At 40.1% G+C, this 23,190-nt stretch overlaps 1 protein-coding gene across 1 annotated transcript in view; it reads right to left on the reverse strand.

The window, feature by feature from the left end:
- Window positions 1-2,710: 2,710 nt before the first annotated feature.
- The window catches only part of CC2D2B (coiled-coil and C2 domain containing 2B), a 143,099-nt gene continuing 122,619 nt past the window's right edge, over window positions 2,711-23,190 (reverse strand). Inside the window, 7 exon segments of the mRNA XM_030940402.1 lie at window positions 2,711-3,568; window positions 9,507-9,684; window positions 11,924-11,982; window positions 17,063-17,185; window positions 17,549-17,683; window positions 20,545-20,658; window positions 23,000-23,089. Of these exon segments, the coding sequence (XP_030796262.1) occupies window positions 3,380-3,568; window positions 9,507-9,684; window positions 11,924-11,982; window positions 17,063-17,185; window positions 17,549-17,683; window positions 20,545-20,658; window positions 23,000-23,089 (888 nt within the window). The 3' untranslated portion in view covers window positions 2,711-3,379.

A 23,190-nucleotide genomic window follows, 5' to 3' on the forward strand; every position in this document is an offset into this window, starting at 1 on the left:
ATGAATAGTTCACTTGGAGGGGTTGTATTATTTTTGAAGGAAAAAAGCAATATACAGAAAAACATACATCATGTCATCTCATTTTTCTAAGACAGATGCATATATGTGCATATGTGTGTGTATTGGCATATGAATATTTGAGAATGTTGGTGAAGTGAAAGGATACATACAACATGGTTGCTAAGAAGGTAGAAGAAGTGAACAATGTGGGTGGGGGAGAGAAGAGCAGTGGACAGGGACCCAAGCGAAAACCAGGAAAGAAAAATAAAACCTGCATTTCAAAAAACATGACATTTATGCACTTATATAAAATAATGAGTATCTGTAAAAAATAGTTTTTAAAGTAATTTCAAATATAAAAAAGAAAAATATTATTTTATTCAGTTGCTTAAAACTTTTCAATGATTTCCTATTGCACTGTAAATAAAATCTAAACTCTTTACCAAGACCTATGTGATCTGGTCCTATCTACCTCTCCAGACTTATGTGCTACTACTCTCCCCTCCCCAGGTGTCTCTTTCTGGACTGAAGGACTTCACAGTCACAGTTCCCTCTACCTCAAATGCGTTTTGCCACCGGTCTTTGCATGACTGGCTTCCTCTCATCTGTGGCAGACTCCGTGATTTGCCTACCCAACAGCCACCCTCTCCTTCTTCCTTACCAATAGGATACTGACTTTAGTTGGAAGAGCAATATGTTCATTTAAAATACTTGATCTCCCAGGCTACCTTATGACTAGGAGTGATACAGTTCTGGCCAAAGAGATGTAAGTAGAAGTTACTGGCATGGCTTCTTGGTAAGCTTTCTTAAAAGAATGGAACCAGTTGGCATCCTCTGTCTTCCCCTTCCTTTTCTGCATTTTTAAGCCATGAAAATGGTTGTGAAGGTAGAACTGAGGTTCTCAAAGTGTGCTCCCCAGATCAGCCGTCTTAGCATCACCAGGGAACTTACACATGCAAATTATCAGACATCACCCTAGACCCACTGAATCAGAAACCCTGGGGGTGGGGCCCAGCAATCTGTGTTTCAACAAGCCCTTCAGGTGATTTTTATACCTGCTGAAATTTGAAAGCCACTGGGCTAAAAAATAGAAGTCTCTTTAGAGATGACAAAGCAATAGGATGAAGTTAGTAGGCCTCTTGCACCAAACTTGGACTGCCTCTTCTGGACTTGCAGATATGTGAAAAATAATCCCTGTTTGGTTAAGCTACTGTGGTTAGGTTTCTGTTACATGCAACTGAATGCAATTCTAATGTTAAATCATTTAAAAAATATCAGCTTAAATGTTACCTCCTTAGGCCTTCCCTGACTGCTCTGCTTACACCTTCATCCCTACCAAAGTCCTTCTCTATCATCCTATCCTATTTGTTTCCTTTAGAGCACTCATCACACCCTGAACTCTTCTCACTTACTTGCTGTGGTTTGTTTCTTCTTTAAACATGTCAGCCTCACACCGGTAGAGTCTTTGTCTTTTCATCACTGTGCTCCAGCACATTATTAAATAGATAATACACAGTATCTGGCATGTAACAGATGCCCTGTAGTTAGTTATGGAATGATATAAAGAACTTTGCAATTATACATTCCACTTAAAATCATGTATTTTGAAACGTTTTAATGAAAAAAAGATTCATTACAGATAATTTCATGATTTTCAGGAAAAAATTTAATTGAAAAAGTAACACACATGTAAAAAGGATACAATATAGAAAGGTCCTCCATGCCTTCCTATGAACACTTGCAGCAGCCTATCAATTCTAAAAACCATGAACAACTAATAAAATAGCTATGTAAATATTCAAAGCTGTACAGAAATGAGTTGTATGAATTCAGCCTGTCTTTGGCATCCTCATCCTTCCATCAGCATCATTTTGTGCTAAATCAATCAAAGTGGGGGACTTGTTTAATAATAAAACTTCACATTAAATTTAAACAAAAACATGCAAATAAAAGTAAAAATTCTGATCAGTTTTCTTATGCATGCCACAAGATACATACAGTTAGGTTTTAACCTGGGAGAAAAAAACATTCCTTCACCCATGTCCCTACTTTGCCTCTTCTAGTAATCTCAAGCTTGGTCCAAGACTAACATCAGCACAAATAAGTGAGGCCTTTTCTGGCACCAGCCCATGAACATTTAGGAAACGGATATAGATTGGGTATTCCCTGCAGATAAATTTGGGGTCTCTGCTCTCTGCTTGTGGGAGTGAACCAAGAAACCTCAGTGGTTCTGCAATGGGAGAGGTGAATGTTCTCTTATCTTTACCTCATACAAAACTGCTCTGGTCGACCTCTGGAAATGCATATTCCTTGATTATTTCTTTTTGACAAGTTGTTTTGTCATATGTAAGGAAATTATATAAACACATTTCTTTTAATGAAGAACAAAACAATCAACTAGAAGAAAGTATAGTGCTTCCTACTTAGACCTGTCCAGTCTTTCTTGAGGGGCTCTTAGGATCTAGATAAGCCACTACTAAGAAAGCAAGGCAGCAAAAAGTGCCAGAGGCAGAGTTGGGGGCTGCTCACTAAGGAAAAAAGGAGTCCTGAGATTTGTCAAGACCATTTCCTCCCTCACAGAATTGGGAGAAATTAGATTAGAGTTTCCTGGGAGTTCCTTCCAAATACTTGGAGCTGTAAGAATTACATGTCAGTAGCATCCCAAGTGCAAACTTTTGAGAAGCTTCTAGAAGCCAACATCAGCCCAACATGGTAGATTTTCTTTCTTTTTTTTTCTTTACCAGTGAAATAAACATTTTATTCACGAGAGGCAATGACTTTAGTTTTCCACTTGAGCAGCTTCCATCTTGAATTGTATCAGACCCAGCATCAAATGTACCAGCCTTAGTTTAGTACTGACAACATTCTATAAGGCTGTGCTCTCCCTCATAACAGTGCATCAGAATTATCTGGGGAGCTAGTTGAAAATAATGCAGGTTCTATAGCTTCACTCCCAGAGGTGCTGATTCAGTCGGTCTTGAGTGGGATCTAGTAATCTGCATTTTCAACAAGGCTCTCCAGATGATTCAAATGGAGATGGTGTGAATTCTACAATTTGAGAAACATTGGCCTTAGGAGAAGAGGCCAAAATTGCTTCTTTCCCAGAATAAGACCTACTGCAGACAGTGACCCAAGACAGCCAGACTATCCAAAGGTCCTACCTGGAGAGGTCTCTGGTGAGAAGTTCATCTAGACTCCTCCTCAAAGACTCACTCAGGGGTGTGAGTCTCCATAGTGCCCAACTCTGTAAGTGAATAAAAAATTGGGCCCAGCACTTAGCTGGACTTGAGAATAAACAGCAAAATCTCAAGGTACCAGAAAAGTTTTTGTTGGTACTAGAGGCCTATAGTACAATCTTTTACTTTGCTCTGCTTCCTTTTCATTGATGTGGAACTAAGGAAGCCAAATAGACCCACACAGATAATATGTTGTTTGGGTATGGGTGAATGTATACAGCTAAAGCAAACTCTGTCTGGGGAAATTCAGCAGAGTGGATTCCAGTTTGATAAACAGCATCAATAATTGACTGTACATCAGTGTATGGCATCTGGATGGGAAATCCTGTGACCTGGATCAAAGACAGAACAGCACATAAACCCACATTACAACTGGGTAATCTGGAATTACTGTATGCAAAAAGATCACAAAAACCTCAAAGAAATAGTACTCATAAAATACTATCATAGTTGTCTGTGGGTGCTAAACTATGTTCTAGGTACAGTTAAATGCTTCACATACATATTTAATTCTCAAACAACCCTATGAGGTAGGTATTATTATAATCCTTACTTTACAGATAGATAGAAGCACCACCAGGTCTGAGTCCAAAGCCTGCACAGGTAATATTCCACAAACTTTCTAGACAGCAAACTGCTGGTGAGAAAATTACTTGATTCTACATATGGGGGATTTAAGTGAGAATTTCAGAACAGTTTATTCAACATCGATTCAGCTTATGTTTACTAGGCGACTACTACATGACGGGATTAAAGGATTGTGGAACATGGTCCTATGGAAAATTACCTATTTAATAATGCATAGATGACAACCATTCTTTCACACTGTAATTGCTTAGCTCAGGATGATTTTCCTGATCCTTAAATCTGTTCACATGCTCTTCCCATGTGGTTGTGTAGCACACTGTCCTTCCCTGAGCTTATTTAATAAAATATATTGCAGTTACCTGTTTTCTGGTCTCTCTCTAACCCATAATCTCTGCAGATGTACAAGACTGTTATCTGTCCTGTGTACTACTATAACTCCAGTGCCCAGCACAATGCCTGGCACATAGAAGAAAATAAATAGATAGCATTTACTAAATACTTAATAGGTGTTGGGTGCTATGGTAATTATTAACTCACATAATCCTCAAAACAATGATAGAATAGATAACTTTTTAAAAAATTCCTGTTTTCTAATGGAGTAGAGGGTATAGAGAGATTTGGTCACTTGCCCTAGGTCAAAGCTACTGAGTAGTTAAACTAGGATTTGAGCATGGGCTGCAGGGTTTAGTCCAGTTTTATTATTGTAGACTATGTATTACTAAATTGATCATTTTACATAGGTACTCCACATTTTAAACCTTGGCTTATATTTCTGCTTTGTTATCTGTTTATCCCCTAGTTCTACTAAAAACAAAGCAAAACCTGCCTTGCTTCTTTTACCACATGAGGAAACAGCAAGAAGGTGTATTACATGTACAAGAGCCCCTTTTCTGCTAGCACTTTTTTTCTTTGTCAATTTTTTTGTTTGTTTGTTTTTTTATTATACTTTACGTTCTAGGGTACATGTACACAACATGCAGGTTTGTTACATATGTATACATGTGCCATGTTGGTGTGCTGCACCCATTAATTCATCATTTACATTAGGTATATCTCCTAATGCTATCCCTCCCCACTACCCCCTCCCCACAATAGGACCTGGTGTGTGATGCTCCCCTTCCTGTGTCCAAGTGATCTCATTGTTCAGTTCCCACCTATGAGTGAGAACATGCGGTATTTGGTTTTCTGTTCTTGCGATAGTTTGCTGAGAATGATGGTTTCCAGCTGCATCCATGTCCCTACAAAGGACACAAACTCATCCTTTTTTATGGCTGCATAGTATTCCATGGTGTATATGTGCCACATTTTCTTAATCCAGTCTGTCACTGATGGACATTTGGGTTGATTCCAAGTCTTTGCTATTGTGAATAGTGCTGCAATAAACATACGTGTGCATGTGTCTTTATAGCAGCATGACTTACAATCCTTTGGGTATATCCCCAGTAATGGGATGGCTGGGTCATATGGTATTTCTAGTTCTAGATCCTTGAGGAATCCCCACAGTGTTTTTCACAATGGTTGAACTAGTTTACAGTCCCACCAACAGTGTAAAAGTGTTCCTATTTCTCCACATCCTGTCCAACACCTGTTGTTTCCTGATTTTTTAATGATTGCCATTCTAACTGGTGTGAGATGGTATCTCATTGTGGTTTTGATTTGCATTTCTCTGATGGCCAGTGCTGATGAGCATTTTTTCATGTGTCTGTTGGCTGTATGAATGTCTTCTTTTGAGAAGTGTCTGTTCATATCCTTTGCCCACTTTTTGACAGGGTTGTTTGTTTTTTTCTTGTAAATTTTATTGAGTTCTTTATAGGTTCTGGATATTAGCCCTTTGTCAGATGAGTAGATTGCAAAAATTTTCTCCCATTCTGTAGGTTGCCTGTTCACTCTGATGTTCAAACTGATGATAGTTTCTTTTGCTGTGCAGAAGCTCTTCAGTTTAATTAGATCCCATTTGTCAATTTTGGCTTTTGTTGCCATTGCTTTTGGTGTTTTAGACATGAAGTCCTTGCCCATGCCTATGTCCTGAATGGTATTATCTAGGTTTTCTTCTAGGGTTTTTATGGTTTTATGTCTAACATTTAAGTCTCTAATCCATCTTGAATTAATTTTCGTATAAGGAGTAAGGAAAGGATCCAGTTTCAGCTTTCTACTTATGGTAGCCAATTTTCCCAGCACCATTTATTAAATAGGGAATCCTTTCCCCATTTCTTGTTTTTGTCAGGTTTGTCAAAGATCAGATGGCTGTAGAGGTGTGATATTATTTCTGAGGTCTGCTAGCACTTTGATCTTGGAATTCCCAGCTTCCAGAACCATGGGAAACAAATTTCTATTGTTTATAAGCTTTAAAATAAAGCAAAGCAAAGCAAAAACAACTTGCCCCGTTCATGAGTGAATAGTGCCTGTAGATCCCTCCCTTCCCAACTAAGTACTCAACTCCCAATAGATTCCTTACTTCATCTCAGAGAGTTCCCTAGCAGACACCCTCTAGTCTATTGCATGGTAAGGGGACAGAGTCTATCTCTTGGGAGGCTGAGGTTTTCAAAAACCCACTGGGCCAGTTTATAGGGAAGAAGAGGTGAAAGGATACCCAGAGCTTGGGGTAGAGTAGAAGGAAAGGAGGACCCTAACAATATACTAGATGCCCACCATGTTTATTTATGGACTTGCTGAGTTTGAGATGTCTTTTTACCATCCAAAAAGATGTCAGTGGCCTGACTGAATGTATAAATTTAGAAGTACAATAGGCCCTTCATATCCATGGGTTTCGCATTTGAGGATTCAACCAACCACAAATTGAAAATATCCAGAAAAAATAAAAAATAAAAAATAGCAGGCTGGGCACAGTGGCTCATCCTGTAATCCCAGCTCTTTAGGAGGCTAAAGCTGGAGGATCATTTGAGCCCAGCGGTTCAAGACCAGTCTGGGCAATATAGTGGAACCCCACCTTTACAAAAATATTTTAAAAATTAGCCAGGCATAGTGGCAAGTACTGTAGCCCCAGCTACTCAGAAGGCTGAAGCAGGAGGACTGCTTGAGCACAGGAGTTTGAGGCTACAGTGAACTATGATGACACCACTATATTCCAGCCTGGGTGACAGACTGAGACCTCATCGCAAAACAAACAAAACAACAATAAAAAACAAATAGAAAATGATATAGTGTAACTATTTATAATTATTACTTATAATACCTAACTATTGTGTCAGGTATTATCAGTAATCTAGAGGTGACTTGAAGTATACAGGAGGATGTACATAGATTATATGCAAAGACTATGGCATTTTATATAAGGGATTTGAGCATCTCTGGATTGTGGTATTTGTGGGGGGTCCTGAGATAAATCTCCTAATGATACCAAGGGACCACTGTAATTCACATGTAGAAGATACTGAAGCTTGCCTGGAGTCCTCTTGCCCAGAACCAATAACAGGGAATTGATCTATTACTAGAGATTTTTTGTTTTTGTTTTTTGGTTGCAAGTGGTTTCCTTTTGGACATCTCTTTGCAAAACCTGTAATTTATACATCATAAAACATATAACTGTTTCCAAGTTAATGCCATGCAATACAGTCCTAGTAATAATTCTTCAATACATTTGAAGTCTTTTGGTTTATAAGTAAATGCATTTTTTTAATTTTTAATTTTTGTGGGTGCATAGTATATATATATACACACTATATATAGTGTGTATATATATACTATTATATATGTGTGTATATATACTATTATATATGTGTGTATATATACTATTATATATGTGTGTATATATATACTATATATATGTGTGTATATATATACTATATATATGTGTGTGTGTATATATATGGTACATGAGAAGATATTTTGACATGGGCATGCAATGATGCAATGCATAATGGTCACATCATGGAAAACGGGCTATCCATACCCCCAAGCATTTATCCTTTGTGTTATAAACAATTCAGTTATACTCTTTTAGTTATTTTTAAATGTGCAATTAAATTATGATTGACTATAGTTACCCTGTTGTGCTATCAAATACTAGGTCTTACTCATTCTTTCTATTTGTATCCATTACCCATTCCCCACCTCCCTCCGAACCCCCCACTCCCCTTCCCAGCCTCTGGTAAGCTTCTACTCTCTATCTCCATGAGTTCAATTGTTTCGATTTTTAGATCCCACAAATAAGTGAGAACATGTGATGTTTGTCTTTCTGTGCCTAATTCCACTTAACATAATGACCTCCGGTTCCATCCATGTTGATGCAAATGACAGGATCTCATTCTACTGGCTGAAGAGTACTCTATTGTGTATATTCACCACATTTTCCTTATCCATTCATCTATCGATGGAGACTTAGGTTGCTTGCAAATCTTGGCTCTTGTGAACAGTGCTGCAACAAACATGGGAGTGCAGGCATGTCTTCAGTATACTCATGTCCTTTCTTTTGGGTATATACCCAGCAGTGGGATTGCTAGATCCTGTGGTAGCTCTATTTTTAGTTTTTTGAGGAATCTCTAAACTATTCTCGATAGTGGTTGTACTAATTTTACATTCCCACTAACAGTGTATGAAGGTTTCCTTTTCTCCACATCCTCTCCAGAATTTGTTATTGTCTATCTTTTGAATAAAAGTCATTTTAATTGGGGTGACATGATACCTCATTTAGTTTTGATTTGCATTTCTCTGATGATCAATGTTGTTGTTGAGCACCTTTTCATATGCCTGTTTGTCATTTGTATGTCTTCTTTTGAGAAATGTCTATTCAAGTCTTTTGCCCATTTATTTTAAAAATCAGATTTTTTTTTCTTATAGTTGTTTGGGCCCTTCATATATTCTGGTTATTAATCCCTTGTCAGATTGGTAGTTTCTGAATATTTTCTCTCAATCTTTTCACTTTGTTGATTGCTTCCTTTGTTGTGTAGAAGCTTTTTAACTAGATGTGATCCCATTTGTCCATTTTTTCTTTGGTTGCCTATGCTCACAGGGTATTACTCAAGAAATTTTTGCTCAGACCAATGTCCTAGAGGCTTTCGCCAATGTTTTCTTGTAGCAATTTCATAGTTTGAGGCCTTAAATTAACTCTTTAGTCCAGCTTGATGTGATTTTGCATAAGGTGAGATATGAGGGCCTAGGTTTCATTCTTCTGCATAAATGAATATGCAGTTTTCCCAGCATCATTTATTGAAGAGACTGTCTTTTCCCCAATGTATGTTCTTGGTGCCTTTGCTGAAAATGAGTTCACTTAGGTGTGTGGATTTGTTTCTGGGTTCTCTATTCTGTTCCATTGGTCTATGTTTTAATGCTAGTACCATGCTATTTTGGTTCCTATAGCTCTATAGTATAATTTGAAATCAGGTAATGTGATTCCTGCAGTTTTGTGGGTTTTTTTTTGCTTAGGATAGATTTGACTATTCTGGGTCTTTTGTGGTTCCACGTAAATTTTAGGATTGTTTTTTCTATTTCTGTGAAGAATGTCATTAGTATTTTAATAAGGATTGCATTGAATCTGTAGATTGCTTTGGGTAGTATGGACATTTTAACAATATTGATTCTTCAGTAAGTGTATTTTAATGCTACAGCATCTATCTTTAAGGATCAAGATAAAAGGCATTTCAGAAATATTTAAGACTGCTATTATTTAGCAATTAACAACATAGATAAAACAAATGTCACTAATGCATTAAGTCATATACAAACCCAATAAAATTGTAGTATTCTTTCAAATTCATTATCTCCTTCAGATGAAACAAAGCTTCCTATGCCAAATTCCAGCTTAGGAAGGATTTGTCGCAAAATAAAAGTACATTGTCGATTCCAATGTGTTGGGTGTTTAGGTCGCCATTCCATCACTTTACTCTTCAGAGTCCTTTCGATCCTAAGGTAAGAATCCAAAGGTAATTTTATGACGTTATAACTCATTTAGTAAATGTCATAAGAGTTTTGTGACTTTTTTTTTCTTTGAGATAAAGTCTCACTCTTGTCCCCCAGGCTAGAGTGCAATGGTGAGATCTTGGCTCACTGAAACCTCTGCCTCCCGGGTTCAAGCAATTCTCCTGCCTCAGCCTCCCGAGTAGCTGGGATTACAGGCACCTGCCACCACAGCTGGCTAATTTTTGTATTTTTAGTAGAGATGGGGTTTCACCATGTTGGCCAGGACTAGTCTCGAACTCCTGACCTCAGGTGATCCGCCCTCAGTCGGCCTTCCAAAGTGCTGGGATTACAGGTGTAATCCCACCATGACTGGCCTGTGACTTTTATTCAAGTATGAGAATGATACTTTTTGGACTTAGGAGGAAACCAGACCTCTATAGCTAGAGGTGTCTGCCATCATTCACATTAATGAAGTTGGGGAGAGGCAGGCTCTCACTTGGCTTGGGAAGACAAGAAGCCTCTTGGGGATAGCCGGCAATTAACTCTCCAAGGCACATCTCTCTTCCAGTTACCCATGTGTAGGCAGCTGCCTACTGGGTGTGATTTAACATCTACCATCTGATTACTGGGTTGACATTCCTACTTTTCAAGACTTTGACTTGGACATTTTGTTTCCAAGAAACTGCCCTTATGAAAATCCAGACATCTGGTCTGGGATGATGTTAGCAGGGATGGGATTATTACATGAGTTAATTTAGCAAGCAGAGTTGGGAGGAAACAAGGCATTGGACAGGTAAGTTTGGTGATCAGCTTCCCCCTATTTGAATGTAAGCTCCAGAAGGGCAGGGATTTTTACCCATATATATCCAGGCCCTAGAACAGTGCCTGGGGATGAATATGCCAGGGAGGAGAGAGAGGGGACACAGTGCGGGTTGGTTGATGGGGCTCTCCTGAAAAGCCTCCCTGTGCAGGATGACTGTGTGGCATTGATTCTCTAACTGCAGTGTGTGTTATAGAAGAAGGTGCTGGAGGTCTCTTCTTAGCTGAGTTCATAGTGCAACTAAGTAGTTTGGAGTTTGTAGAGGGTCTCAATAGTGGCTATGCATCAGAATCACCTGTAGGGCCTTATCAAAATGTTTCACCTCCAGATACTGATCCAGGGACGTTGACATCTGTATTTTTAAATAGTTTCTATAAGCAATTATAATGAAAACCAGTTGGGAACCATTTCCCTGTTGCATTTCTTCCTTTTTTGTTCAGAACTGGGAAATGAGGAGTAAGAATGACAGGTGGGGGGCTGGGGAGAGATGTGTGCTAGTGAGAAAGGGAGTAGCAAAGTTGCTTTGGTCATGCTGTGTGTTGCTTTGTTGGTAGTGGCTTCCATGCCAGCCTGCTATGTGAGTGTGAGCCACTGGAGACAGTCAGATCTAGAAGCCTCTGACACACATGGCCTGGGAGTGAGTCCTGCTGCAAAGCCTGTGGCCCTCTGGGCTTGACTGACTAACTTCCTCAGGCACTTATGTGTAGGTGCTTGGGAGGCTGGAAGTGTCCAGCAGTGGCAGTACTGCTGTTTCTACGGCCTAACTGGGATGTTTTTACCAGACGTCAAGTTACGGGTCATTTACCTTCATGTCCTTTCAAGAGGTGTTGACTACTGCATTATTATTACTATAGGCTCAACAGGCATCTATGTTGAGAACTTTCCAGTGGGGGGGCCACAATGTTTCCAGAGTTAATTAGTCTGTCCCATCAAAGAATGCCCTGGATGGCAGAGGGGCCACTTTTCCATGGATGTAACAAGAGTCAGGTGGTTCAATGGAACTTTTTTTTTTTTCTTTTTTACACAAGGCCTCACTCTGTTGCCCAGGCTGAAACACAGTGGTATGTTGTGTGATCATACCTCATTGCAACCCCAAATTCCTGTGACCAAGTGATCTTTCTCCTCTTAGTCACTGAGATTACAGGTATATGCCATCATGCCCAGCTAATTTTTTTTTGTTTTTGTTTTTGTTTTTAGTAGAGATGAGGTCTCCCTATGTTGCTGGTCTCAGACTCCCAGGGTCAAGTGATCCTTCCACCTTGGCTTCCCAGAAAACTGGGATTATAGGTGTGAGCCACTGGGCCAGCTGGAAATATTATAATCTCCCTTTTCATGCTTCTGCTGCTAACCTAGCAGGTATTTTGAATGGGGTGGGTCAGAAGACTGAAACGTAAACAACAAGAGATTAGGGAAAACACAGTACCTATTCCTTAGATCTTCTACCATGCTTTTATCAGTTTCAAAATACATTATTTCTTCAGGCTGAAATAGACAACCAAAAGTCAGGATAGATTCTAGAGACCACGTTTATATCACCGTCACTCCTGGAATGCCAGCTATAATGAGGAGGAAGACAAACCAGGCTTCTGTGGCAAAAACACTCAATTCCATAGGTAACATGCAGACCACAACATTTCCTTTTATTTTCACACTGCTTCACCAGAACAGGGGCTGGGGGATGGGTTTACAAAAGATATATTTTCATGGGTAAAACAGACCTGGTGCCCCAATTCATTTTTCAAACAAGTATTTGACACGCTATAGATTCTACCAAATAATCTTAGGCAGCTGCACTGGTGTCTTCCACTGTGACCTTGGCAAAGTCTTTACCTCTCTGTTCTGAGTCTTTAAGATAAGGATAATAATAGTGCCTACTGCTCTAGGGTTTTGTGAAGATTTTAAAATAAAGTAATACATGTAAACCCTGGCACATAGGAATGCTCAACAAACATCAGATATTATTATCATTCTAACATGGTTGATCATCTTCCTTCTTTGATTATTTGTTTCTTTCAGCTGGAAGAAGCCAGTTCTTTGTGTTTGTGTGTGTGTGTGTATGTACACAGTGCGTACATACACACACACACAGAAAGAGAGAGAGAGAGAGAGAGAGAGAGAGAGAGAGAGAGAGAGAGAATCCATCTCAACCTCCCCTATCTCCAAGCCTTTGCCTGGAAGAGTGCTATCCCACATTTCTTCCAGTTCCCTTCCTGGGCAGGATTTGCTGAGAGGAGAGGAGGACTTCTCAAGTTCCTTGCCAACCCAACCCTTAACTCCTTGCAGAGCTCACATGGACAAAGAGTAAGGGGCTGGGTTTAGACCGTTTTTACTTTGGGTATTCCTGAGCTGAGCAAGAGGCAGCTGTAGGGACAGGGACAGGGACAGATGTTTCCCCCTTGTGAATGGAATGAGGGTTGTGTAAAAAGGAGGCAACATTTGATAGGCCTCTAGGTTCCTAATTGTGGCCTCCAGACTGGCAACCTCACATCTGGGAACTTGTTGGAAACACAACTTCTTGGCCCTCACCTGAGATTACTAAATCAGGAACTCTGTGGGTGAGGCCCAGCAACCTATGTTTTAACAAGCTCCCCTTCTGCTGGCTCTTATGCCTGCCATGGTGGAGGAGCACTGGATTAGAGATGGTCCCAGGCACAGGGAGGAGCCCTGCAGAACAGCATGGTAGGGGATGGGAGATACTGAGGAAGGGAAGAATGACTTTGTATCATCTTGCAGGAGCTGGCAGCTATCTCACACAGGACAGGTGGATGGAATTCCCTGATTACTGTCCCCAGTGGCTGTCCACCCCTCACTGGGCAACTCTTGTGGATGAGTTAGGCCACCTTCAGGCCTGAAAAAGAGGCCTGGTTTATGCTGACTTGAGAAGTTGATGGTGTGTTTATCCTTTCCTTTTCTGGCAATGGCCTCTTTCTTTCTGGGCACTCATTTCCTTCAAAACTTCAAGGGGAGTTCCCTGTTAACACCACTTCTGAGTACCCACATTCTCCTCACGCACATTCAAATTTGTGTTCACAATTGTGTGTAATAGTGTTCACTCTAGATAGTGGTTTATTCTGGGATGTATGTGGCAAGACAGAAGATGGAGGGCCATGAACCCACAGGAAAGAAGTAAAGAGAGATACAAGTTAAACACAACTATGAGTTTTATATTTATAGATTCAACTTGGCAGAAGGCTTTAGTTTCAGCCCTAAGTCAGAGTAGCTTTTACAAACACAATTTTGATCACAGAAGCCCTTGCCTTAGAGATGCTGGCTTCTGTCTGCCCTGAGGACAAAGGCCCAAATTCTCACCAGGACTGTCCACCCCAGCATTGGCCAGCCTGGCCTCTCAGCTCCTGGACAGATATCTCCTTGCCACTACAGGTCTTCCCATTCGCTGTTCCTGCTGTCTTTCGGGACCATTCTCATTCCTGACTTTTATCTAGGCCAGCTCCTGCTCACCCTTCCTCACTCATGCTTCTCATCACTCTTTCCCAGGAAGCCCCTACAACTCCCCTCCCTCAGGGCCTCCTGCTGTGCACTCCTCAAAGCACCGTCATATCTTCTGTAACAGCATTCATCACTCTGTACTGCACTTGCTTGTTCCCTTCTGTTTCTTCCTCTAGAATCCAAGTTCTAAGAACACTGAGACATGTCTTTTTTCTTGTAGTATCTACATCTAACATAATACTGGCTCATAGCAGGAAATCAATAAATATCACCTGAATGAACAAGAGAATGATTATACATTAAACAAACAACAGCCTCATTTTGAAATAGATTATTCTCCCCCTGGGAGGCAGCAATGCTTTGGTCACAGCTTTGGGATGGGCAAAACAACATATGGGCTGTAGAGGCTTTAAATGTGGCTTGCTCAAGAGAGAGAAGCACATTTCCCCTTCTTAAAATGACTTTCCAAATAGGAAATATAAAAATACCTATATATGCTTGCATCTGCATGGAGAATGTTCGAAGGATGCACGAAAAACTACTGACAGTGACTTCTTTGAGACTGGGAAAGAGATATTGAAGGAGAAAGAAACCCATCACTTTTTTTTTTTTTTTTTCCTACAGAGTCTCGCTCTGTCGCCCAAACTGGAGTGCAGTGGTGCGATTTCAGCTCACTGCAACCTCTGCCTCCTGGGCTCAAGTGATTCTCCTGTCTCAGCCTCCCAAGTTACTGAGGTTACAGGTGTGCACCACCACATTCAGCTAATTTTTTTTTTTTTTTTTTTGTATCTTCAGTAGAGATGGGATTTCATCATGTTGGCCAGGCTGTTCTCAAACTCCTGACCTTAAGTGATCCGCCTGCCTCAGCCTCCCAAAGTGCTAGGATTACAGGCGTAAGCCACCGTGCCCAGTCAGAAACCCATCACTTTATACACTTTGGCCCTCTTTGATTTCTTCCCCCGCAGCCACCATGCATTCTTTTTGATAGTGTGAATTGCCTTGAATCTATACAGGCAAACATAGAGAATAATGTAATGAACATTCACCTGGCATACCTACCTCCTAGCTACATCTGATCTTTGCATTCTTGCATATTTGTTTTAGACTTTTAAAAAATAAGATACTACAGACTTGAAGTACTCTGTATACTGCTCCTTAATCTCGTTCCTTTTTTTCTCTCCCCAAAAGTAACCTCTAATCTGAATTTGGTATTTATCATTCCCATGAATGCTTTTCTACATCACCACATATCTGTATATACATAAACAATATATTGCTTTCAAACTCCACATAAATGGTTTTGTACTGTATGTGCCATATCATGTCTTTATTTTGCTCAGCATTACATTTTTTATATTCTTTCATGTAGATATGCATGCCTCTTGGCCAGTGATTCTCAACCTTGGCTGCACACTGGCATCAACTGGAGAGCCTTCAAAGCTCCTGGCATGTGGGTTCCACCCTCAGAGATTCTGATGTAATGCACTGACAGTCAAATTGGGAACAACTATAAATTGGCTCAGTTCATTCATCTTTTACTGCTATACATTAGATTTCATTGTGTAAGTACTTCACAACTCATGTACTGTTTTCCAGTTGATTAACTCTTTCACATTTTTGTTATTTCGAGCAATTCTATAATGAACATAGTTGTACTTGTCTCCCTGTGAATGTTCCTCTGCGGTATATACTGAGAAGATTGAATTGGCAGATCAAAGGTTGAGCATCTTTACCTTTACCAGGTATTATCACCATATTGCTTTTGAAAGCGTTTACAGAAACATATGCTCCCACCACTTCTCTGCCTCTTTGCCAACACTTAGTATAATCACACATTTTTTTTTTGCCAATTTTATGTATGTGAAATAGTTTTATTGTTTTTCTTGTTTATTTATCTTAGAGAAAAGGTCTTGCAGTAGGCCCCTAGGCTGGAGTGCGGTGGTGCAATCATAGCTCACTGTAACCTCAACCTCCTGGGCTCAAACAGTCCTCTCACCTAAGTGTCCTGAGTAACTGGGACTACACATGTGCATCATCACCATGCCTGGGTAATTCTTTTGTTTTTATTTTTAGAGACAGGGTCTTGCTATGCTGCCCAGGCTGGTCTCGAACTCCTGGCCTCAAGTGATCCTCATGGTTTAACCACTCCAAGTGTTGGGATTACAGACATAAGCCACCATGTCCAGCAATGATTTTATTGTTTTAAATTGTATTTCCTTGATTATGAGTGAGGTTTAGCATGTAAGTTACTGCTTCTATGAATTGTCTTTTGCCTAATTTTTCTATTGTTCTTTTGCTCTCTTATCCTTTCTCTCTCTCTCCCTCCCTCCCTCTGGGCTCCTGTCTCTTCATTTGTGGACTTTGCAATTGCCGACACCCTGCCACAGCTTGGCCCTCGATCCAGAAACAGCTGTTGACATGGTATTTCTAGTGCCTTCCCAAAGTAATACTGAGTACATCACAGATCCATTAGCCAAACCATGTAGTGATTGAGTTACTTCTTGGTCTCCTATCCTCTGAGCCCCAGATAGTGAGTCTACAGCTTTCCTTCCCATCTCCTTTCAAAAATATGGAAGTAAAGTAGCCCCACCACAGTCCCTGTCTTTAAAAAGTGATGCTTGCTCTGGTTCTCTGGCTTTCGTGAAGCATTTTCAGATCTTGCTGCCATCGCTGCTCCAGCCTACTCACTGCTAGTGTTTCTGTCCTGTTTCTATTCCAGGAGACAACTATCATGGTTGGAAGTCCAGAAAGCTTTTTGTTTGTCAATTTTTCTACTTGATCATTACCACAGATATGGCACGGGAGTGCTAGGTCAGAGTAAGAACTTACTACACATCTTGAACATTATATGTTATGTTTTATGATGAAAAAATTTTAATTCTATTTTAGCATCTAAATTTGCATTTGAGATGTCACTTTCTTCTCAATTTATTTTTTTTGCAAGTAGGGGAAAGAGCCCATGAGCTGGATGGCAGAGAAAACTAGTTTTTTATTAATATTGCCAAATATTTCAGTAAGCAACCAACTATAAAACATAATAAGAGCTTTCACAATTAGTAAAGATTAGAAGCAATGGTAACTCTCATATAGACACACCTGGGAAAATATGATTTACCTGTATGCTTTGTACTTTTGTCCCTTGAACGTTTTTTGGAAGCAACTGCTTCCAGAAACTTTCCTTTGAATAGTCAAAAAATACAGCCATTGGTGTATTATTTTGTTGAGTATTAAACCAGACCTATGAAAACATTAACATAACATTAGTGTAGGTCCACGGGAACACAAGGCCCATTGTTGGTAAGGAAGGAGCAAAATTTTACAGTCTTACTACTCAGTGAAGTGGCAGAATCCCAGGGGGTTTCTGAGACAGGAGATAAAGAGATTCTAGGGTTTCATGATCATTAGACTACCTCATTGGTTCTCATCCTTGAAGGCACTACACAAGCACCTGGAGGAGCTTTCAGGATAAAAGATTGCCCCGGCCCCATGCCCTAGGGAATCTGATAGACTCTCCATATTTAAAGTTCCCAGGTGATTCTAGTGTGTAGCCAGGGTGACTCTTGAGGAGATAACTCAAGACTTTTTTTCCCCATATACTTACATTTTTATCATCAAACAAACAATCTACGCTTTTTAAGGGACAAAACGGGTCAAACTGCTTATAACATTGGCCAGTTGATGGATTCCAAAGCAAATACTCATTAGTTTCTTGAGTTACTACAAAAGCCACATGCCCCTGTATGAGAAAAAAGAAAGTAATTTTTGGTGGATTTTAATAATTTCTGTATATGGAAATTATACTGTGATGATTCTGATTTCTAAAACCTTTTTTAACGGAGTGTGGTGGCTTGTGCCTATAATCCCGGCTCTTTGGGAGGCTGAGGTGGGAGGATCGCTTGAGCCCAGGAGTTTGAGACCAGCCCAGGCAACATAAGGAGACCCTGTATCTACCATACACACACAAAAATTAAATTTGCTGGGCACAGCGGCACACACACCTGTAGTCCCAGCTACTTGGGAGGCTAAGGTGGGAGGATCACTTGAGCCTGAGAGTCAAGGCTGCAATGAGCTGTGATAATGCCACTGCCCTATAGCTTGGGTGACAGAATGAGATCCTGTCTCAATAACAAACAAACAACAAAAATAAATAAAAGCCTTTTTGAGGGCTTTTACATTTTCTTTGAAATGAAAAAACAAGCAAGCAAACAAAAACACCAAAGCTCCAGAAATCCTCAGCCCCAGGTTAGCATGAGGATTCAGATGAAAAAACTTGTGAGCCAGTGCTGTCATGTGTGGTCCTGCAGAGTGTGCCCTGATGGTAACATGGCTGTTGTTTTAACAAATCAGTGTATTACAAGGATTTCCCAACATATAGTACTGCAGTGTTTTGAGGTAGGACACTTTTGTCTAATTCATACAAGATGCTATATGGACTATCCCTGCTTTGGTTAGAATATAATTGGAGACTGAGGGTGAACACCAGGGAGAGATAGGAAATGGAAACTGGCTTAAGGCCCTGACAAAACCAAGTAAAGCTAAAAAGCCATTAAATTAAATTTGGGAACAAGATTTGCAATTAGAAGCTAAAGGGAAAGTATGCAGGAAACCAGTCTGAGGAATAAAAAGTAGTTATTATGTTGCTATTATTTTACTCTGAATGATAAGACCTTTTGTAGTGTAATCCTATCCTAGCAAAGAATAAAATTTTTTTAGGTAATAATAATGTTAGATAATATTTAACATTTATTGAGTATTTATATGCATCAGATACTATGCTAAGAATTAACACTAGCTTTGTCACTTTCATTCACTCCAAATTCTGGGAGGAAGGGGTGATTGTTATGCCCATCTTTCATATAAAGAATCAGAGGTTAAGAGGCTTGTCAAAAGAGCCCGTGAGTGGCACTACTCCTGTTTCATGAGGTGGTAACTGAGGCTCAGAGAAGTAAACAAGGCTGAGATCATATAGTTAGTGGCACTGCTGGGTTTTTTGTCTAAGTTTGTGATAGGGTCTCGCTCTGTTGCCCGGTTGGAGTGCAGTGGTGCCATTATAGCTCACTGCAGCCTCGACCTCCCAGGCTCAAGTGATCCTCCCTCCTCAGTCTCCTAAGTATGTGGGACTACAGGTATGTGTCACTATGCCTGGCTTGCTTATTTATTTATTTATTTATTTATTTATTTATTTATTTATAGAGGTGGGGTCTCCCTGTGTTGTCCAGACTGGCCTTGAACTCCTGAGCTCAAGCAATCCTCCATCCTCAGCCTCCAAAGTGCTGGGATTATAGGCATGAGCCACCATGCTCAGCAATTGCTGCGTTTTAAACCTGTGTCTGACTGTCCCCCAAACCCATATTCTTAAAACTACGCTGTGCAGCCTGCTCTCCTTGACTCCACAGCCCTTGCTCTTGGTCTCTGTGCTCATCGTCTTTATAGTAAAGAGGAGGCTTTACCTTAACCACATGGCTGAGGTGAAACTGTGCAGGGCTACCTCCTGCAGTATTGGTCCACAGGTACTAACGCAAATAGTTGCCAAAATATTGTTGACTGTTTACTGCCATCTGGTGGCACTTACAACTACGGCAGGTGATCATATAGAGGGAATGAATTTCTATTAATAGTTAACAAGCTTGGCAATGAAATAATAAATGATGCCAAGAGAATACAGGGAAATACATCATCATGACAAAAACCATAAGGCAAGACTGTAAATACTGACACTTAGCAAGATACTCATGGTAGGGGTAGAAACAGTTCAAAAATAATAGCTGTCTGGTGGTACAAATGTAGAAGCAGCATATAAATTAAGCTATAAACAGTTCAGATAGGGAAACATTAATTTGTGGCTCAGTTCTTATAAGATTAAAACCTCAGCAATGGAGCATGAGGAGAAGTGTTTTTTACAGATCTTAAAATACACTTATTAGAAACATATGATGGGCCGGGCACGGTGGCTCATGCCTGTAATCCCAGTACTTTGGGAGACCAAGGCAGGTGGATCACCTGAGATCAGGAGTCAAGACCAGCCTGGCCAATATGATGAAACCCCATCTCTACTAAAAATACAAAAAATTAGCTGGGTGTGGTGGGGGGCACCTGTAATCCCAGCTACTTGGGAGGCTAAGGCAGAAAAATCGCTTGAACCCAGGAGGCGGAGGTTGCAGTGAGACGAGATCATGCCATTGCCCTCCAGCCTGGGCAGCAAGAGTGAAACTCCATCTCAAAAAACAAAAACCATATGATGTTCATGGTGGTAAGGACGGATAACAGCCACCACAACTGCATTATAACTATTACTACATTACCACCACCACCACCACCACCACCGCCGCCACCTTTATTGAGTCCAGGTGCTGCTCTCAGTCCCTTAATATGTACTAAGTAATTTAATATTCCCAGTATGATGTAGCACTATTTTTAGTACTATTTTACAAAGGAGAAAAGCAAAAGGAAACATTATCCTCTTAATCATTGCTTGCCCATGAAATTCCAAATTAGTCTGTGAAGGGATGGAAACCTGGGTTTGAAGTCTTCTAAACTTGCAGCTGAAATCTGATTTCCTTTTGCTTACATTATTGCAATATGAACTCCAGCACTTACTTCTAACACGGAGGTTCCCAAGAGGACCAGTGCCTGCTTTCCAAAATACAGAAAGAAATTACAGAGAAGGATGGCATGCTCCTCCTTATTTCCAATAGCCAAACTGATACAGCGCTAAGACAAAACAAAAGCAATAGGAACAAAAAAAGAAAAGAGCGGAAAAGTTGAGTAATGCAAGCATCTAACTGATGTGGAGCACCTCATTTATTTTTACCGAGTTGCTAAGTTGACAGCAGTGCAGACAGCTCCAGCTTTGCTAGGGCATTAGAAGAAGAGAACATTGACTTGGAGCATTGGGGCCACCTTTATTATAGAACACTTAATGTAGATATTGTATAGAGTGACCAGACAATTTATACCCAAAATGGGATGTTTTTGTTTAGGACAAATATTAAAGTGCCCTGGACAAGCAGGGACATATGGACTGGTATTTTGAGGAACCTTATCTGATAGGGAATCATATAGTGTTTGCAGGAAGTGATCCTTTGGGCTGTGGAACTACATCCTGTCCTGTACCAATATAGTACTCTCAACTCAAAGAAAGGAAGAAATCTGAGTTGGATGTTAGGAAAAGTGACTGAAGCTTCTTCAACTCAAAATGCTGAACAGCTGAGCAGTATGTAACAGATTAAATAGACAGTGCCCAGTAAAGCACAGCAATATAGCAGGGGAGAAAAAGTATAGCAGAAGTAGCCAACTGGTGATCTATGACCTAGTTCTAGTCTACTGGTGTGCTTTGTTTGGCACCCAGAATGTCAAAAAAAAGAGAGAACATTTTCATAGAAAACTCTGGATTTCTGGATTCTGTTGGGGAAAAAAACAAAACAAAATAAAACAAACAAACAAACAAAACTCTAGCAAATACTTGGGTCCAAATGTTCAGATGGCAACAATCTGTTGCTGACTAGTGGCTACACCATTTAAATGTGACATGTGGCCAGGTGCAGGTGGCTCATGCTTGTAATCCCAGCACTTTGGGAGGCTGAGGTGGGCAGATCATGAGGTCAGGAGATTGAGACCATTCTGGCTAATATGGTGAAACCCCATCTCTACTAAAATACAAAAAAAAAAAAAAAAAAAAAAATTAGCTGGGCCTGGCGGTGTGTACTTGTAATCCCAGCTACTCAGCTGGCCTCAGCAGGCTGAGGCAGGAGAATTGCTTGAACCAGGGAGTTGGAGGTTGTAGTGAGCCGAGATCATGCCACTGCACTCCAACCTGGCGACAGAGCGAGACTCCATCTCAAAAAAAAAAAAAAAAAAAAAAAATGATGTGACATGTACTCTCTAGTTCAATACAGTCCCTGAGAAGGAGCTGTGGGGGCCAGGGAGGTGGGGGTAAGGGTTGGGGAGCTAGAGAGCTCATGGCAATGACTATTTACTAATCAGTATGGAAGCACTGCAATGTTTGAACAACTGATATGGCCCTATCAGTGTGCATTGGCTGAACCTGATGGTGAAGGATGGGAGTTAGGGAGGATCGTTAAGGAGGCCCTTCTGAAAGAACTGTGTGAACAGGTGAGCTAAGGGACAGAATAACAACAGTCTTCATTGTCAGGCCAAGAAGGTTCTGGATTTTATCAGAGGAGGAGGGAGAGGATGACAGTAGGGAACTAAGTTTTCCTGAGGTCCAGATGCTTTGCATGTTACTACATTTAGTCTTTTGAAAACTCCTGTATGACATGGATAAGGAAATTCAGGTCCAAAGAGGTTAACTTCTCTTAGGTCACACAGCTATAAAGCCTTTGAACTAGGAAATTGAACCAAGGTTGTTTGTTTGTTTTACTCCAAAGACTGTGTGTTAGGTGAGAGAAAATAATTCTTTTCTTATGAAACCGAATCAGTCATACACTCATGGTTTATGACACAAATATGATTTAAGCTGAAATGGAAGAAATACTCTAAATACTCTACTTTGGGTTGCCAGACTTAGAAAAGAAACTTAGAGGATGCCCAGTTAGATTTGAATTTCAGATAAACAACAAATAATTTCTTACTTAAAGTTTGTCCTGAATATCTCATGGGGCCTGTATTTTATTTGGCAATCAGACTAAAGAGGACTTTAAGTGCTAAGGAAGAGCACTGCTATACGAGCTCTTCATTCACATGGGGGTAATGGGGGAAAGCTTTTGGGAAGTGACAGCGCTTGCACAAGACTTCAGGGTCTGGCCAACTCCATAGTGACAAGTCATATTGCTCTTTGGAGAATGGCATAATATTATACTCCTGGAATTACCGTTGAGTCAAAATATTCATGAGCTACCACTTAGAATGTTGAAAAGATTTTTGATATTCATGAATTATTTCCATAGATTGTTATGGAGCTGAAGATGATGTATAAAATTATCAAATACTTTTAAATTTCACAAGGCAAAGTAATATATAAATACATAACATTTTAAAAAGTTTTCCTTAAAAGAAATATTATACATTTTAATTATAACATGTAATTTATTACCTCTGATGTCATCCATATATCAGAACCATCATTTTCATCTGGTGTATTAGGCATAAAAGGAATCAAAGATACAAATCGAGCAATGAGGTCCTAGAATAATATTCACATTTATTGAGTGTGTACTGTATGTCCATCGCTTAGCACAATGCTTTACATGCACTGTCTCATTTAGCATATAATCTAAGCCTATA

The sequence above is a fragment of the Rhinopithecus roxellana genome, chromosome 11 (assembly GCF_007565055.1).
Source record: "Rhinopithecus roxellana isolate Shanxi Qingling chromosome 11, ASM756505v1, whole genome shotgun sequence".
Classification (NCBI taxonomy): domain Eukaryota; kingdom Metazoa; phylum Chordata; class Mammalia; order Primates; family Cercopithecidae; genus Rhinopithecus; species Rhinopithecus roxellana.